The sequence below is a fragment of the Danio rerio genome, chromosome 16 (genome assembly GCF_052040795.2).
Source record: "Danio rerio strain M-AB ecotype USA chromosome 16, GRCz13ab, whole genome shotgun sequence".
NCBI lineage: Eukaryota > Metazoa > Chordata > Actinopteri > Cypriniformes > Danionidae > Danio > Danio rerio.
The window spans coordinates 49591945-49611467 of record NC_141036.1 but is presented as its reverse complement, the minus strand read 5'-3'; the positions used below and the strand labels follow the sequence as shown (position 1 = coordinate 49611467).

General features: G+C 38.0%; 1 protein-coding gene across 3 annotated transcripts in view; it reads left to right on the top strand.

The window, feature by feature from the left end:
* zfpm2a (zinc finger protein, FOG family member 2a) overlaps positions 1-18071 on the top strand; it is a 310051-nt gene extending 291980 nt beyond the window's left edge. For 2 of the 3 annotated variants that reach the window (XM_087286134.1, XM_087286133.1), the window contains 3 exons: positions 12331-12537; positions 14132-14356; positions 14587-18071. In XM_087286134.1, coding sequence (XP_087142260.1) covers positions 12331-12537; positions 14132-14356; positions 14587-17051 — 2897 coding nt within the window. In that variant the 3' untranslated portion in view covers positions 17052-18071. 3 annotated transcript variants of the gene reach the window in all.
* Positions 18072-19523: the final 1452 nt, after the last annotated feature.

The following is a 19523-nucleotide window of genomic DNA, read 5'->3' as shown; positions in this document are numbered from 1 at the left end:
CACACACAAAGAGACATGCCTATAAACGGGCCTTTTTTCCCAGAATGCACTTGTTCAGCGAGACATCTTTGTCAGCTCTGCTCCTGTGATTTGTCCATGTCTCAGCGATCTGTCATCTTCCAAAATGGCTGACAGGTGCATCAATCTGGCTCAATCTCCACGAAAAAGCGCCACTGCCAGACGGCCCGACTGGAGCTTTCTAAACCCGAGACGGAGACTTTTTTTATTTTTTTGGTCCAGGCCATGCATTTGCAAGAGGACAGGCAGGCGTCCATGGGCCCATGTGGCACAGACATGGAGCCATGCTGGACGAGATGGGTCCCGCTGGAGCCCGGCCGTTCACCTGCTCCCCAGCGTGGAGCATGATGGGAAGGGGACGCGGGCCACCGGACACAGCTGGGGGTCTAACACTGACGCTCCCAAAACCGTGACGTCCCATTAGCTGCTGATGGTCAAGACGGGTGGCGTGAGTGTGTGTCTCCCAGCGGGGGGCCGCAGTAAACACATGTCCACTGCCCGCAACCAACACGCTCAAACCTGACCCAACACACACACACATACATACACACACACACAGACACACACACACACACACACACACACTCTGGATTGCAGATCTCCATTTCTCATAGATTCAATTCTCTTATTCATTCATTCATTCATTTATTTTCTTTTCTGTTTAGTTCGTTTATTAATCAGGGGTCACCACAGCGGAATGAACCACCAACTTACCCAGCATACGTTTTACATTGGGGGGGTGGGGGGGTGGGTATTCATCTTTATTGGATAGAAAAGTAGAGAGAACTTACAGGAAAGCACGGGGAGCAGAGAGAGGGGAAGGATCGGCATAGGACTGCGAGACGGAATCAAACTCGGGTCGTCGTGGGCAACGGAGTGCATGTGTCGAATCACTAACCACTATACCACTGGCACTTCCAGCTGCAACCCATCACTGGGAAACATCCATGCACATACATTATTTTGTCAATTGGTTTTGAAAATACCTTTAACAAACGGCATGTTTACCTTGGCTGTGCCCGAAACCGCCTACTACTCAGTAGGTACTACATTTGAATTTGAAAGTACTACTCAGCAATTAGAAAAGTACTTTCTATACAGTATGAATGTAAAGTATGAATGGAATTCGGACATACTACATCCGCCATTTTGTCATTGTCACATGACCTATAGTACCTGCGTCAGTTGCGTCTCTTCACTCCCATTCAAGAATTCTCTAGTGGGGCATCATGGGATAGTGCAGCGTGCATAGATGCGCACTTCAGAATTTTGCAGGAAGTAGTAAGTCATCCGGGTACTTCTTGCATACTGATTTTTTTATTCTATGAATTCGGACATACTACTCGCTTCGCATACTGATTTTAGCATACTATATAGCAGGGGTGGACAATCCTGTTCCTGGAGATCTACCTTCCTGCAGATTTCAGTTGCAACCCTTATCAAACACACCTGTCGGTAATTATCAAGTGGATTTCAGGTCCTAATTAATTGGTTCAGGTGGGTTTGATCAGGGTGGGAGCTAAACTGTACAGGAAGGTAGATCTCCAGGAAAAAGATTGAGCACCCCTGCTATATAGTATGGAAGTATGTGGTTTCGGACGCAGCCTATAGCTTTTAGACCTTGGGCGCCGCCATCTTTGAGCATCATTGTTCGATGTCACAGGGTTGGTTCCGTTCCCTCAGCTGAACAGATACATTGGAAGTAATGGCTGATCACGCAGACTGCAAAGCCTAATTTAACCCAATGTGTGAAGTCGTCATGCAAATACAAGCTTCAGATGTGTGTCTAATATATACAAAAATATTTATTCTATTTTTCTGGCCCAAAATCCCCTCATCAGGCAGTGCTGGAGCAGTGTGAGAAATTGGACAACAGGGCATCAAACGAAAGGTATTAAAAATAGTAAAAATATTTATGAGCAATATCACACGAGTAGCAGTGTGATATGGCTGTATATTGGCACTGGTGGGAAGCGTGCTTAATCTCAGTTCAATGACATAATTGTGTGTATAAAAAGAAAATCAAACACGGAGTCTCAAAACCCTTTTGTAAGAGGAACTACTCTCTTCCGCCATTCATTCACATCTGCAGCTGACGTCAGATCAGCAGAAGCCGTTACTAATTCACCAACAGCACTTTAGAGCTAGTGTTTGAATGATTCTCTAGCATAATGTCTAAAGTGATGACAAAACAGGTGATTTTGCTGACATTTTAAAACTATTAGGCTGAATAGCATGAAATGCCATCAGTCTACTATCTCCCCGGAGCTTGATAAGTACTGCAAAGAGGAATGGGCAAAAATTCCCAAAGACAGATGTGCCAAGCTTGTCGCATCATATTCAAAAATACTTAAGGCTGTAATCGCTGCCAAAGGTGCATCAACAAAGTTCTTCCTATGTTCGCGTAGGTTGCCTCCGGGTGCTCCGGTTTCCCCCACAGTCCAAAGACATGCAATATTGGTGAATTGAATAAGCTAAATTAGCTGTAGTGTATGTGTGTGAATGCAGGAGTGTATGTATGTTTCCCAGTGTTGGGTTGCAGCTGAAAGGGCATCCGCTGCGTAAAACATATGCTGGATAAATTGGTAGTTCATTCCGCTGTGGAGACCCCAGATTAATAAAAGGTCTAAGCCAAAAAGAAAATGAATATATATATATATATATATATATATATATATATATATATATATATATATATATATATATATATATATATATATATATATATATATATATTAAACATTGAGTTGAGCTGCGTTGAGTTGAGTTGAGCATTGAGTTTTGCATAATAAAACTAAGCACAAAAAAGTGTAATTTCAAGCCAAATCTAATTCTTTTGATCCGCGCGTTTGCAACATTGATGTGATGTGTAAACAAAGTTTGGGTTTGACGTTAAACTGATGAGCGGATGTGTTTTTAGTGCTCGTTCTCATCACAGCTGTTGCTGTAAACACAGTAAATGAAAGCTTTTGTCAGTGTGATTCTCAAATCTGCAAATGAAAAGTACTTCTAAAGGGATTTGTCAAAATCAGCTTTTATCATTAAATAAACATCCCATTTTGGCTATTATAAATCATTCAGTATTATAAACACATTTCTGCGTCTGATCAGAGTCAGAGACCTGTAGTGTTTTGAGCAGGGACCTTGTGCTAATGTAATATTTAAAACATATTTTGCCTTTCTTTTGCTCTGTCAGTTCAAATATGTAGAAATGACTGTACTGTAATTTATTTAGTGTATTGTATTAATGCACTACTCTATTTCACACAAAAAAAAAGGTTCTTTAGACAATTTAGATATGGTTAAATGGCTATCATCACTACAATTCTTGTCTCTTGTGCATCTGATGTAAAAAGGATACGCTTTTATACAGTAATTCTCATAATGTCAGTCAGTTATGCTTCAGGTAAAATACAGCAAAACATTCACTAAAAGACAATGAAATGGTTGGAAAGCTTACAGAGAGAGTAAACTGTGTTTTCCCGGGGAGAAAGAAGAGTTTTGGGATGAGCAGGTTCTGATCTGAGGTCAGATGTGTAGTACAGTATGGAAACACTGCCCCCTTATGGCCACAAACAGTGAATGTTTGAGACACAACTGATTACTGATTATTATAGGAGGATTTCTATTGACTTGCTTATAGTTACTGAGGTTTACACTGTCAGTGTGTTTTTACAAAATCTGTTTTACTTTCATATTGTAATATGTTTTTAAATTAAATACACAACTAGGATTTAGATTAAATACACAACTAGGAACTTGAATTTAAATGACATGATAAATCACTATCATTAAGACCAGAGTTTGATTTTAAAGTATAGTTCAGGCTAAAATGTATCTGCTTTGAATTTACTTACTATCAGAATCAAAATCTATGGTAAAGTATATAACTTTTTCTTCAGGACAAAATTAAAACAATTTTCTAGCTGAAGCTGTAGTCCTTGGTGAGAAATGCATTAGACTGGCTTCTGATTATACAAATGTCCTCAGTCCTCAAGTTACATGCTGTTAGATAAATGTTCAGCCTTCTCTTCTAATATAACATCTTGTGAGGGTTTGAAGCTGCACTGTAAAACCAAACAAGTTCAAAATACTCAAAACATTTAAGTCTGCATTTAACAAAGATTTTTTGCTGCTTGTTCGAACTACATGTTTAAAACGAGCTAAATCAACACCATTTTTTTGGATTGTTTTTTAGTAGTTGGGTGGTGGGGGGGAAACTTCATTTGTTTTATGTTCAATCTACTTAAATTTGTAAAAACAGCGGAGATAACTTAATCAGTTTGTGTTTGGACAAAATGTAGAAATTGTGTAGAGCCCAGTATTTTTTAAAGAGTTTAGAGTTAGCGGAAATTTTTTTATTTTTATTTAAAAAAAAAATTTTTATTGAATTAATTTTTTTGAACCAAACAAATAAATCAACTCGTACAAGTCAAAAATATTGCTCACTTTACTATTAGTAACATGTTGTTATATTACATTATTGCATATTGTAAAAATGAATTTGTTAACTTGACTTAAACTGTGAATAAACCCACTGCATTTAAAGTGATTAGAAGACTCACAAAAAAAAGAAAAAGAGTAATCATGTTGCCTTATATAAACTGTGCATAATTATACAATTTAAGTCAACTTAACTCTTCTAAGTTACAAATATTACTTGCTTTTTTGAAGTCAATGGGGTTCCTCACTTTTTTAAGTACAGTAACTAATATTTTTTTACTGTGTATATGCTATTACTGTACATGCTCTGGGCTTGCAAGGTTGAACTTTTATCATTGATTCTATTCATTTACTTGTGTAAATGTAAGTCTACATTTATATTTATTCAGTTTTTTAATTAAATTCAGTACTATATTATTGACTAATATAAAAACTCTAATATAATTTATTCACAATACAGTTTTAGTAATATTTTCTTTCTTTTATAGATATATTATATAGAAGACTTGCTTTGTTTACCAAATAAGTGGATCTAATTGGATTTGCATTGAAAACATTAAATATAAGTTTAAAAGTTTTTACTTTTGAATTCATATATTAAGGTTTTAGTTGTGATACTCCCAAAATCATTCCACATCAATCCGCAGATTTTTAAAAAATTATATGCAAAAAAATCCAAAAATAAATTTTCGCACTGTTTTAATTATTTAATCGGCATTTAGCATTGCATTTGTTTATTTCTTTACTGTCTACAGTCTACAATATACATTTCATTTAAAAAAAAAAAGACATAAGACAAACAAAAGCTTTTTTTTTTTTTTTTTGCATATATCAATTTTTGGTTTTGAGCAACACAATCTCACGGCAGTTTGTAACTTCCAGCAACTTTCATCTCATGTCAGGCTAATTCGTACAAAAAAAAAATTACGATTTGACTATTTGGTGCCATGGCAACAAACCCCACCCCTAAACCCAACTCTCATTGGAAAATAATCATACCAAATTGTACGAATGAGATCGTACATATTCATACAAATTTAGCCACTAAATCAAAAAGAGATAGTGTTGTGATTTTAGTGTATTTATTTGCTTATTCAAATTCATTTATACCATCTTATTAGTACATTTAGGTATGCTTTGCTGTTTAGGGAGCAAGCCTAAAAAATAACGTTCATTTTCATATGAACAAATTCCTATCAATTCATAGAAATTAGGGCTGTCAGTTGATTAATACAAGTACTAATTAATCACTTTTTTGTGATAAATCATGATTAATCGCGAAAATCCATATTTATTACAGAAATAAAAGCACAGGCATGTAAGTGCTATTTGAATTTCAAAACATTCAATGCCAAGAACAAACAAAAATTATTTCCATGTTGGATCCTAAGTGGACTACAAAAATCAGCGATTTTTGATTATCTTAAAGAACCACCCGAGCCATGAAATGCGGAGGATTTTCTTTCCGTTCGCCATGTGGTATCAAAATCTATTAAAACAACACTCTTCCAGCAGTCCTTATTCATATTTTCATAAATAATTGTCACAGCGCATGAGCAATATGTTGTATGAGCAATATGAGAGTAAAATGCTGAACTGCAGTTAAAGTCTAAAGATTAAAAAGGAAAAACCCAAAATTGCGTGAAACTCTGGAGGAAACGCTGGATATCCTGGTGATGCCACATGAATAGTTTTATACTGCAACTTTCCTCCTAAAAGCGCTTCCTTGGTCTTACCCATATTTCTTTGCATCTTTAACACCTGTCGGCCACAATAGGAAATAAATATACTGCAACTTACTTGTGTTCATTTTTTTAAGCGTTAAATATTTCTAATTAATTGCATATGTTAGCGCACTAATTTTGACAGGCCTAATAGAAATTAGCCACTTTTTGCACAATGCGTCAAATGGTTTTGCTTCCTCGTGAAATGGGGGTGTTTAATTTGAGCTTTTGTGCTTCACGCTTCTGTTACGGCCTCTAATGCAGCCGTTTGTCTGGACAGATGGGAGAAACAAACACGGATATGTTTAACTATGCGTTTTACAGCAAACTATTAAAGTCTTCCACTGTTTACACACGCAAAACATTAGAGTCTCTGTCCTGCGGCCAGTTCATTAGCAAAGCCTTCTGTCGGAAGAAAAGCTAGAAAGACTCATTTTTTTGTGCTTTTGCTGGATCTTTTTAAAGCACCGGTGCCTTGCGTTTGAGGGCTTCGGTCTGCGCGTGCTTGATTACGACGGCTTGGAACTTAAACAAGCTGAACCCGCCTGTAATTCCCTTACATGAACATCTTTAAGTAAGTGTTTAAAAGCATCATTAGTGCGAACGAGGGGGGAGTTTGGGCCATGAGGACAAACCGGCACTAGTGGATTTTTACACCACAAGATTGCATGAAAAGAAGCTCTCTCTCTCTCTCTCTCTTTTTTTTAAGTTATCTGGACTATGTACAGGATACGGGGTTTTGATTGTTTTAATGAAGCAGCTGCCGTATTGTGTGTCCTTAATTCCTCCATTGTTTTTGGAATATGTCATAGTTCTTTATTCTTTTATCAGGTGCGCTGCAGGAGGACGGAGACAATAGGCTTCATTGCGACTGCGTTGGCCGCGGCACAAAGGCCTTCTGCAGCAGACAGGCGAAACGGCGCGCTTTTCAGCGAGGGTCCCGTGTCTCCTGCGCGTGCACTCGCACTGTAGGGCCATTCGTCCACCTGGGTGCTTCGGTGCTGAACTTATAATGGCACACGAAGGAAGTCTCCGTTTGAACTGCGTTCATTCTTTAAAATTGTCTCTCTGACCCGGTGAGCACCTGGAGTTGAGAGCAGTCAGCTGGAAATGTTTCTACAATGGTTTTATTTTAAAAGACGCCGCTCTGACCGCGCATACTGTACCTGCAGAGGGTTTTAATATGGGCTTTTTTTTTCAGAGAAAACTGAAAACTGTTTACATAATGCGGCTTTTCTGCTGCACAGCACTGTACAAAATGCTGGGTTCCACACAAGTAATTTCTGTTGGAACAACTTGAAAAAATAAGTTAACAAATTTAAGTAGATTGAACATAAAATGATCAAGTTGTCTCTAAAAGCTCTCAAGAATTGTATTGTTAGGTTGGATGCTGCAAATTTGTCGGATGCACATCCAAATGTGCTCAAATCAGTGCTTCCCACAGATTTGAAATATACTTGCGGTGGTAGCCGGACAGAAACACACATTTTACCCACAGCACATAAATAGTTAACTACAGTTGAAACCAGAAGTTTACATACACTCTAAAAAAAAGGAACATAACCTAACATAATTTTTAAAAAAATGTCTGATGGTAAATTATACTAAATGTTTACTAGTTTAGGTTTGTTAGGATTGCCTAAATGATTTACATTTGCAAAATGCCAGAATAATGGAAGATTTTTTTTTGTTAATTTCTAGACAGTCAAAAGTTTACATACATTTCGTTGGTATTTTTTTAGCTTTGTTTTTAAACTGTGTAACTTTGGTCAAATGTTTTGGGTATCCTTCCACAAGCTTTTTGCAATAATTTAAAGGAATTTTGGCCCATTCCTCCTGACAAAATTGGTGTAACTCAGTCAGATTTGTTGGCTATCTTGCTCGCACAAGCTTTGTCAACTCTGCTCACAATTTTTTTACAGGATTGAGGTCAGGGCTTTGTGATGGCCACTCCAAAACATTCCCTCTGTTGTCCTTAAAGCACATTTTAACCAATTTGGCAGTATGCTTAGGGTCATGGTCTGTTTGGAAGACCCATTTGTGGCCTTGTCTTGAGATGTTGCTTCAGTATTTCTACATAATGTTCTTTCTTCATGATGCCATCTATGCTGTGAACTGGACCAGTCGCTCATGATGTTTCCGCCCCCATACTTTCCAGTTGGGATGGTGTTCCTAGGCTAAGCATTCCCCTTTGTCCTCTAAATGTAACACTGGTCATTATGGCCAAACAGTTCAATCTTAGTTCCATCAGACCACAGGACATGTCTCCAAAAATTATTCTTGTTCCCTGTGTAATTTAGCAAAATGTGATCTGGCTTTTATTGTTGATTCTGCCTTGTTGATTTTCCCATGTTGTCACACAAGGGAGCAGTGTGTCTGAGGCACAGTTGTGCCTTCAATTAACTCAAATGTTGTCAATTAGCCAATCAGAAACTTCCTAAACTTGACATCATCATCTGAGCTTTTTCAGAGACATAATAATCTTATTGTATGTAGACTTGACTTTCAAGAAAAATTATAACAATTTCTCAAAAATCTCTCTCTCGTTATTCTGCTATTAGGCATAACAGAATCAAATGTGATAATCCTAACTTACCTAAAAGAAAAAAGTTTAGTCACAATAATATCTGACTTTTTAAAAATGTTTAAATGTTTATGTGCCTTTTTATACAGTGTATGTAAAGTTCTGGTTTCAGCTATATATGCGACAAACAAAACATAATTTAATTTTTAACACCATTTTTATTATCTGTTTTAAACTTTTTTTTCAATGGGTTAAAGTAAAAAAAAATTGTTAAAATAAACTTAAATAAATCCACTATTTCTCTTACTTTTATGCTATTCCAAAATCATGTGCACCCACTGACAGGTAAAATCTGCTTATCACTATCTCTCATTCAAGTTAAGGTTGCTTTATTGGCATGACATCTTGTGCAGTATTGTCAAAGCATTTTAGATGTATAAAATATATTATATATCAACATAATCAAATTAATAAAATATACAGTGAATAAGAAATAAATGACAGAAAAGGGATAAAAATAGACAATATCTCTAAAAACTTTAATACTTGCAAGAATAAAACTTTCTTCGCCAATCTGATACTCTATTTGAACTGCAGCAGATCGTCCTGACCATGTCTACATGCCTAAATGCATTGAGTTGCTGCCATGTGATTGGCTGATTATACATTTGCGTTAACAAGCAGTTAGACGGGTGTACCTAATAAAGTGGCCGGTGAGTGTAGAATCAAGAACCAGAAGCAAAACTAGTTAAAAACCCCTGCTGTAAACCACTGAATCCACAGAGCGGAGAAGGACATGACACGAACACCAAAAATCTCATTACACCTTATTTCTGGGCAGTCTCAGAGTTTGTCGGCGAACCGTTCTGACATGTTAAAACACAGTAAAACTCTTTGGCCATCCCACAGTGCAGCAGCAGCTACGGCATCCTGCATACATCAGACTTTTGCCTGCTTTTCCAGTGTAAGTAATGAGTTCTTCACGCAACTTCTAGCAGTACTTGTGCAGGCAGAGGTGACCTGCGCCCTCCTGCTGTTCAGGTGACAGTTTTGATCTGCGCTGATGGCGACGGTGCTTTTTTGTTATTTTAATTAGGAGATAAGGAAGGAGAGAGCCTCTCCAGGCAGTGTGTGGTGTGTGACAGGATCCCGCTGATGAAGAGGACCCGTCTGAAGAGTGTGTCTCTCTGCTGCAGATTCACACACTGATAAGCTGCTCTTTCAGGCAGCACTCCTGCATTTTTGTTTTTTTTTAACACACTGAAGCTTTCGCAGTCTGCGCCTGTATTAGATTCAGTTCATGCTCTAACTTTATTGTTATATATATATGTGATCTGATTCTGTTTTTCACTTTTTTATATTTGCAAATAGATTATTCAATGACTTCTTCATTTTCCTTCTTATTATTAAAATTAGTAGTGATTAGCATTTGGTAAATGACTTGTTTTTGTTGATCAACTACACTGTGATTTTATCTATTGTAAATAAAACATTTTACAAAAAATACACAATATAAATACACAAAAATACATGTAAATTAGCAGTTTTTTTTTTGTATTTTATGATTTATATTTTTTGTTTTTATTGGTGAAATATGGGACCTTGATCTTGCCTCTAACAATTTTGATGTTGAGATTGAAAATGTGATTTTTAATAGCTTTAAGTGATATATTGGTGCTGTAAATTACCATACAACAACCTGGAAAAAAAGGGCAATAAAAAATACTAATAAAAGGAGAGGGGTGCGTGGCCTAATAATTGAGGGGGCTAATAATTCTGACTTCAACTTTACATCTGATCTGATTCTCTTTTTCCCACTATATATTCTTATTGAAATTAGTAGCGACTAGCATTTGGCAAATGACTTGTTTTCGATTATCAACTAAACCCTGATTTTATTTGTATTGTAATATTTTACAAAAAATACACTTAGAATATACAAAAATAATCTGTATATTAGCAGTTTTCTGCATTTTGTGATTCATGTTTTTTTTTTTTTTGTAGATTATGGAACTTGACGTTTCCTCCAATAATTTTGACGTTGAAAAGATTTAAAATGTGATATTTATTGACTTTTAATAGCTTGAAGTGATATACTGGGGCTTTAAATTACATTACAAAAACCTGGTAAAAAACTACCAGCAGTTTCTGTTATTTTAAGGACTTAGATATATATACTTCTAAAATGTCAACAAATTACTTTGTTAAACTCTTTCAGGCAGCACTTCGGCATATTTGTAACACACTGAAGCTTTCAGTCTGCGCCTGTATGAGAAAGGCAGTTCACGCTTCATTGTCATATATCTGATCTGATTCTACTTTTTCCCTATTGACAATTCTTGAAAATAGATTATTTAGTGATCTTTTAATGTTTCTTCTTGTTTAAATTAGTATTGATTAGCATTTGATAAATGACTTGTCTTTGTTTATCAACTATATATTGCAAATAAAACATTTGAACAAAAATACACTTGCACTGTACGTTCATAATACCAAAAAATGCTTTATATATATATATATATATATATATATATATATATATATATATATATATATATATATATTTTTTTTTTTTTTTTTTTTTGAGCATGTGAATTTGGCTGCCTATGTGTACATCACTGTATTTTGATGGTCCGTTTGTTGAATATAAGTTTCATTGCATCTACATGTCAACAAGTTATCATTAGGTTATAAATAGACTGTTAGGTTGGAGAGTATAAGTTGACATGTACCTGCAAAGTTTCTTATAGTCAGTTAAATGTCTATTGAAGGAGCAGTATCAGTCTAGTAATACTCAAATGGACCATCAAAATAAAGTGTTACCATTATTTTTGATACTTTTCTAACTCCATAATAGTTGTCCAAAAATATAGCTGACTATCATCAGTTGATCAGTGTTTATGTTTTTATAAATGACTCTATGTAGTGATCTAGAAGAACCATTCACTATTTGGTGAGCCATTATCTATGTTTACCTTTTGTAAATGACTCGCACTATTAAGCATTCTTCTCAGTCCTTTTTCAGAAATGACATTCTCTTCATTTTTTTTCTCCTAACCTACCATTAGCTCAAGGCATACTCGTCTTCCTCTCTAAAGCTCAGTCAGTGTGTTTGCATGTTTCTAAGAGCAAGCAGAGCGCTTTAATTAATTGTCCAGCTTCCCTACCGAAACAATGTCCTAATTCTGCCATTTAGCATCTGCATATCATCGTTTGTTGTTATCTCGGAAGCCAGATTTTTTTGTAAATAGTCATATTTAAAACTTTAATCTCTTGAATGGCAAATGAAGTGCGGCTGAAATCCTTCCATGTGCGATGATAAATGCTATCCGAGCTTAAACCCTTCAGCTGATTTCCTATCCTCCCTCCCTCCCTTTCTTTTCCTCTGTCTTTTCTGAGTGTGTTCAAGAACTCAATATGCTACATGTACAGTACACATTAAAGATATACCATACACGTAAAGCAGCATGATTGATTACGCTAAAGTGACACCACAGTAATTCCAAAAAAAGACCAAATTCCAAAGTTGGAATGGTTTTTAATCATTTTAACCTTATTGACATGCATCAAGTGATCAATCCACTGCATGTTTAACCGTGAGATGTTTTCTCTTCCCCCCAGGTGGACAGTTGTGGTGCACCACAACCAAGAACATGATGGAAGGAGAGGAGCTGGTGGCTTTCGCAGTGGACTTTGACTCTCGATTGCAGGCGGTCAATCACATGTCTCTCGGTGAGGGCATGTACCCAGCACGTCTCTTGGACACCATCCAGCTCCTGCCCCAGCAAGCTGCCATGGCCTCCATATTACCTACAGCTATAGTCAACAGTAAGCCTTGTTTCTGTTTACAAATTCAATAACTGTCCACTGATGTCATAAACATCTATGCAGAAAATTAATAACAGTCATCAAGAATTTACAATAAAGCTGTACAGTTTGGTCTTGCCATACAACTTGGCCACAATATTGCTGCATATGGGGGGCTCACCTGCTTCTGCGGCTACTCTGCTGAGCTTTCCAGCTAAGGCCGAGTTCAGACTGCATGATTTTAGCCCTGAATTTGACTCGCTGACAGGTTTTGAGAGATCCCAGACAAACGGCTGAAAACACAGTTGCAATAACACAGTGTGAACTATCAATGACGAGATCTGGAGGAATCGCTGATAAGTCGCTGGTACCTGTCAAATATTTAGCATGCAAACTATTTGGACCTGCCCGCCATTCATGTAGTCTGATTGAATATAACAACGACAATTACCTACAGCCAATGAGAGAGCAGCATCCACTAGTATAGGTCTGCAGGTCAGCGGGAGGTTGGGGGAGAAGTTCAAAGATCTTCTTTTTTGACAATTTGGACCCAAGAATTGGGGGAAAACCTAGTGGAGCACCTGTGTCTGTTTGAAATGTCATGTAATATCACAACCGGGTCAAAAAAGAAAAGTTGAGGAGAAATTCCTCAATCCCTTTAAAGGCCAGGTGAGCAAAATAAGTTAAATTTCTACCCCACTAAAGGCGTCTTTCTCATCATGTAGTTAATAATAAAATATATCCTACATGACCTCACGTTGTTTCCATGTCACTTCTGGCGTGTGTTTGGTTGTGAGACGTTGTTTGCAGATCGAGTCAAAGTTGTTGGCGATTCTTCCTATTCTAAAGTCATGCAGTGTGAACCCCCCTGTCTCTGATCCATCTTGCAGGGTGAACAAAGCAGCGATGAAACGCTAGCCTAGATAGTCATGCAGTGTGACTCCACTACTTTGAAAACCGTGCAGTCTGAACTCGGCATAAGTCATTTGAGCCATTTCAGAATGTGTTACACACGCACATGCTAGATCAAAAAAAGGGTAGTCATTCAGAGATTAACCTCTGCTGGAGGAACGTGATGTTCTGCCCTTCAGTTTAGGGGTACAGTAAACATGTCTGGACTCTGACCAACCTTGTAATTGCAAAACGCAAGTCATTTGCAAATACTTTGTTTGTTGACTTTATCTGGGAAGTCTAGAGTTCAGCTTGACACAGAGGATGCCGCTAGCAGATGGTGCAGTGTTTTCATTTGCCCTTGAGGAATAGGGCACAATCCTACTGGAATCAACTCTGTTGCCATGCAACATCACAGCAGAATTGTTATTAAAGCCACTTGATTATTTGTGTTTGAGCAATTTCTTCTTCTTCCATGGCTTTGCATAACACACCTTCCAATATGTCCCCTTCTCAGCCTTTTGACCCCGATGCCCAACCATAGTAACCATAGTCCATAGTAATAGTCAAAGGGCACAAGACTTTCCACTTTGTATTTTACTGAATGAAAAGTATGGACCAGCAAATGGGACTGTGACTGGAACTTGGGTCACCAGAGTGCTGCCCACGAGCTATATCCCACTGCATGTGGTTATGTATTCACATTCTTGTCTCTGTTTTTCAGAGGACATCTTTCCCTGTAAAGCATGTGGGATATGGTACCGGAGTGAGAGAAACCTTCAGGCCCACCTGATGTATTACTGCAGTGGGCGGCAGAGAGAACCTGACAACGTCCCTGAAGAGACTGACGCCATTTCCCATCAAACTCCCAGTATCTGCCCTTTTCCGCAATGCAACAAGAGCTTCAGCAACCCTCGTGCTCTGGAGATGCACTTGAGCTCGCACAGCAGTGAGTATACAGTATGCAGTAATATGCACAGTACATTTGGACAGATTTTAAACACGTTATTTGATCATTGCACATTACATAACAGGAGTACATACAAGCAGTAAAACCTGGTCATATTATCAACATTCTATATATATTATACTCGCAGCACAAACTAAATCCACACGTATTAAACATTAACTATCATGCTGAAGGATGACAATAAAAACAACTGTCTTTCTTTTTCACAGGTGTCAAAATGGAGGAGACCCTTCCCCCTGGCACAAGCTTGAAATGCACAATCTGTAACTTCACAGCAGATTCGCTCCTTACATTCCAGCACCACATCCTTTCACACCTGTCACAGGCAGCCTTCAGATGCAATCACTGCCACATCAGCTTCCAGAACCACAGGGAACTGCTGCAGCATCAAGACTTACATGGACACTCTGGGAAGATTCACAGAGAGAGTGACAGTGAAAACTCCCCAAGAGGAGGAGAGGATAGTCTGCAGGCGGCAAGAGCGGAACTGTCAGGCAGGAAGGATATAGTCATGCAAAGTCCCAAGAATACACCCAACAAGGCCAACAGTCCTGATGGAGAACTTGAAAGACCTGAGAAAAAACCTACTCTGGGACTCCAGAAGGGGGACAGTCACCCAGGAAGCAAGGCAAGTTTCTCTTACACTAGAATCAAGTCAGAACCCTCTAGTCCACGGCTGGCGTCCTCTCCTGTCCAGCACAACATGGGCCCCACCTTCCCAATGGGTCCATTCTTGTCGCAGTTTGCATTCTCCCAAGACATTTCTGTGGTACCACAGGCATCTGAGATTCTAGCCAAAATGTCAGAGCTAGTGCATCGTAGGTTACGCCATGGAGGGAACAGCTACCCTCCCGTCATCTACAGTCCTCTAATGCCCAAAGGAGCAACTTGCTTTGAATGCAACATCACCTTCAATAATCTAGATAACTACTTAGTTCACAAGAAGCACTATTGCAACAGCCGCTGGCAGCACATGACAAAGTCCCCGGATTTCTCAAGTGTCCCTGACAAGGTTTCCGATGCCATAAGTCCAAACAGTGGCCACACGTCAGTTGGTATGCTCCCAGGATGCCTTCCATCAGATACTGACAGCCATGTAGTGACAACGGCTTGTTTGAATTCATCCGTTTTGGATATTATGAATGCTGGTGGGAAAGTGCCTGAAAAGGAACTTACTGGGCAAGTAAAGAAGGTTACTACACCAACAGGAGTTGAGGAAAGGCTTGGCGGTAAGCAGCCTGAGGTGAAGAGTCCCAGCACATCATTGGTGGATGGTGACAGTGACCCAAACAAGACGACCTGTGAAGCATGCAACATCACTTTCAGCCGACACGAAACGTACATGGTTCACAAGCAGTACTACTGCGCCACTCGCCACGACCCACCCATGAAACGCATGTCCGCAAAGGTACCTGCAATGCAGCGGACCATGAGAACACGCAAGCGGAGGAAGATGTACGAGATGTGTTTACCTGAAGACCAACGACAGCCCATGGGGCCACAGCCAGGATTTTTGAGTCTGCACACACTAGGAAATCCCTGTACATCCCAGGAGACGGTTGAAAATCTGGCTGACCGCTTTCATCCACGATGTGACATCTTTCCAGGCCTTGTCCCAAAACACTTAGATGCTTCTCTTACTATCACCAAGTCCATCCTAGCCCCAAAAGGTAACACAGTCGCAGATCCACAGGAACTAGACGCTCCGATAGATCTCAGCAAAAAGTGTTCACCGCTTCCTGACAAATCGTGCAACTCCCCCAAAAGACTCCTGGACTATCACGAATGTACCGTGTGCAAGATCAGTTTCAACAAAGTGGAGAATTACCTTGCCCATAAACAGAACTTTTGCCCTGTTACAGCCGCTCATGGTGAAGTTGGCAATCTGGAGCAGCCCATATTTCCGGGCATGAAGACTGAAGGAAATAATGCAGATGACGTCTATGACAAGAGTTCTGTGAAATGCGAGAAAAATGGAGGCAACAAATTGATGCAAAATGGAGGCATGTTCCCACCACACCTCGGCTCCGCACCGGATCTGAAAGCTTTCGCTGATGCACAGCTAATGTCCTCGAAAGATGAGAACAAGAACATGTTTTTGCCTCACTCTCTCTATCCTGGAGCAATAAAGAAGGTGAAAGGTACCGAGCAAATATCACCGTATTTCGGGATTAAGAGTGGCGACTACATGGCAGGGAGTCTCGTCGTGCAGGCTGAGGCAGCCGAACAGGAGCAAAGCAGCAATGGTGCAGGTGAGCCAGGCACAGAATCACTTGCAGCCAATGGCTGTCCCCATCCCAACAAAGATCCACTGCCCCTGCTACCTAAAAATAGGAGCATGGTGATTGTCAATGGTGGTCATAAAGAGGATCGCCAGACACCAGCAACTCCCCAGCAAGAGAATCAGCCTCACAATACCTCATTGCCAGAGGAACAAACATCTCCCACATGGGGAGCCGAGAACCCTCCCGACCCAAACGAGAATGTATCACCAACTTCTAAATCACCCGTGGAGGATTCGGCACCCGCCGGGAAAGGTATTAATGGGTCGGCGTCGCCAGCAGGCAGTGGGAAGTACTGCCGCCTCTGTGACATCCAGTTCAATAACTTGTCAAACTTTATCACTCATAAGAAGTTTTACTGCTCGTCACATGCTGCCGAGCATGTGAAATGAAACTGCAGTCTTTTCCCCTTGTTCTCCCCTCTTTTTTGGGTACACGGTTGTGAAATAGTGCATCATGCAGTTTTATATACTGCTTGTGGACAATCAAGAGAAGCTTCTTCTTTCGTTATTTGAAGACTTAATGCAAAACGATGAAAAAACAAAAAAATCCAAGTGTAATATTGGTGCCACTTTCACCTTTTATTTATTTTACAATCAGTATTATTAGGAGTAGTGCTCTTAATTTAAATTCAAAGAAAGTTTATATCAGAGTTGTTTGTAATGTTAATGTATAGTCATTTTTGTGTAGCAGACATATTGTTTACAATGTATGTTAGGTTCAAGGAGAAAATAGGCACAGGACACAGAACTGAAAATGCGTTTTAGACCCGACATTAGCTACTGGAGCACTTGTGTATTCTTATTTGCTGGTACAGTTTTTTTGTATATGTCAAAATGTCACTCGCAGTAACGGTTCTCTTGACTTCAGCCTTAAAACAGTTTGGAGGGATAACGCTGCAGCTCATGTTTTGGCATATACTGTACACATGGCTTTGCATATATATGTTGCTGTTTGTCTGTGTCTTTTCTTCGACTCAGAAGTGGATGTTTAAATGAGGATGGCAGCATTCTTGTATAGTACTTGTATTTCTGTTTGCTGATACACCTTGTTCTCCCTTTTTAAAACTTGCTCTCAGCGCAATACTTTGTATAAAACATATGGGGGGGAAACGGGAGGTCTGGAACATTACGGAAAGCAGTATTATAAAAGGGGAAGAGCAGCTATTTCTTACTCCTGGAAAAAAAAAAAAAAGAATTGTACAAAAAGCAGGTTTATCAATGGTGATTATTGAAGGGCGGGACGAGACAAGGGAATACTGTAAAAAATGATCATTCCAATGTCCTTATGTAAGAAAAATATTTCTTAAAAATGTTGTTGCTATGCATGTATATGGATGGAATAAAATTTCAGATCTGTTGGAAATTTTTATTTTGATGTGGTGTCAATTAAACTTCAATCCTCAGGATAAACAGACTCTTTCATTGTCTTCTTTAAGAAAAAAAAAAGGTTGTTTTTGCAACATTTCTTATTACTTAAGGTGAAAATTAGTTGTTTTTAGCAAGTTAATGCATTTCTAATAAGGCTTTTTAACAAAAAAAAAAACTAAAAAAACAGGCAGTAAAATAATTTCTTGATCAGTAAATCAAAATGTATGATCCACCAACACACTAGACAGATTTCTGCTTCATTAGTAAAATAACTACATTTACGTAAATAATTTGGGTTGGTTATGCATTTATAAAATATCTGAGGGCGGATATTTTATTTAAAAAAAAAAAATGAAAACAAAAATGTTGATGCTTCGAAAAGTTCTTTAGGTTTATTTTTCAATGCAACAGTTCTAATTATTCAGGGTGAAAATTAGATGTTTTTGACAAGTTACTGCATTTTTAATAAAGCTTTTTAACAAAAAACATAAAGGCAGTAAAATAATTTAGTTACCTTTTAATCAAAATGCACAATCCACTAACAAACTAGACAGATTTCTGCTTCATTAAAAAATGACAGCGTTAACATAAAGAATTTGAGTTTGTTATGCAGTTTGATTATGACAAAAATGTTGACGCTTAGGGTTATTTTTCATTGCAAAACATTTCTAACTGATGCGCTTTTGACAAGTTACTGCATTTCTAATAAGGCTTAAAAAAAACAGCCAGTAAAGTATTTTTTATCAGTAAATCAAAATGTGTAATCCACCTACACATATTTCGGCTTAATAAGTAGTAAAATGACAGCATTTAAATAAAGAATTTGGCTTGGTTATGCATTTATAAAATATTTGAGGGCTGATATTGTGTAAACTACAGTACTTACAACAAAAATGTTGATGCTTAAAAAAAGGGTTATTTTCTTTAGGGTTATTCTTCAATGCAAAACATTTCTAACGGAGGCGTTTTTAACAAGTTACTGAATTTCTAATAATGCATTTTAACCAAAAATACAGAAATCTAATATTTTTTTCAGCAGTTCATCAAAATGCAAAATCTATCAACAAACTAGACAGATTTCTGTTTCATAAGTAGAAAAATTACAGTGTTTATGTAACGAATTTGGGTTGGTTATGCATTTATAAAATATTTGAGGGCAAATATTTTATGAGTAAATTACAACAAAAATGTTGATGCTTGTTGACAAGTTATTGCATTTCTAATAACGCATTTTAAACAAAAAAACAAACAAACAAAGGATCAATAGTTTTCTTCAGCAGTTCATCAAAATGCACATTTCACCAACAAACTACAAATTTCTTCTTCATAAGTAGGTAAATGACAGCATTTACGTAAAGAATTTGAGTTGGTTATGCATTTATAAAATATTTGAATGCAGGTATTTTCTAAGTAAATTATGACAAAAATGTTGACACTTAGGGTTATTTTTCATTGCGAAACATTTCTAATTACTCGAGGTGAAAATTTGGTGTA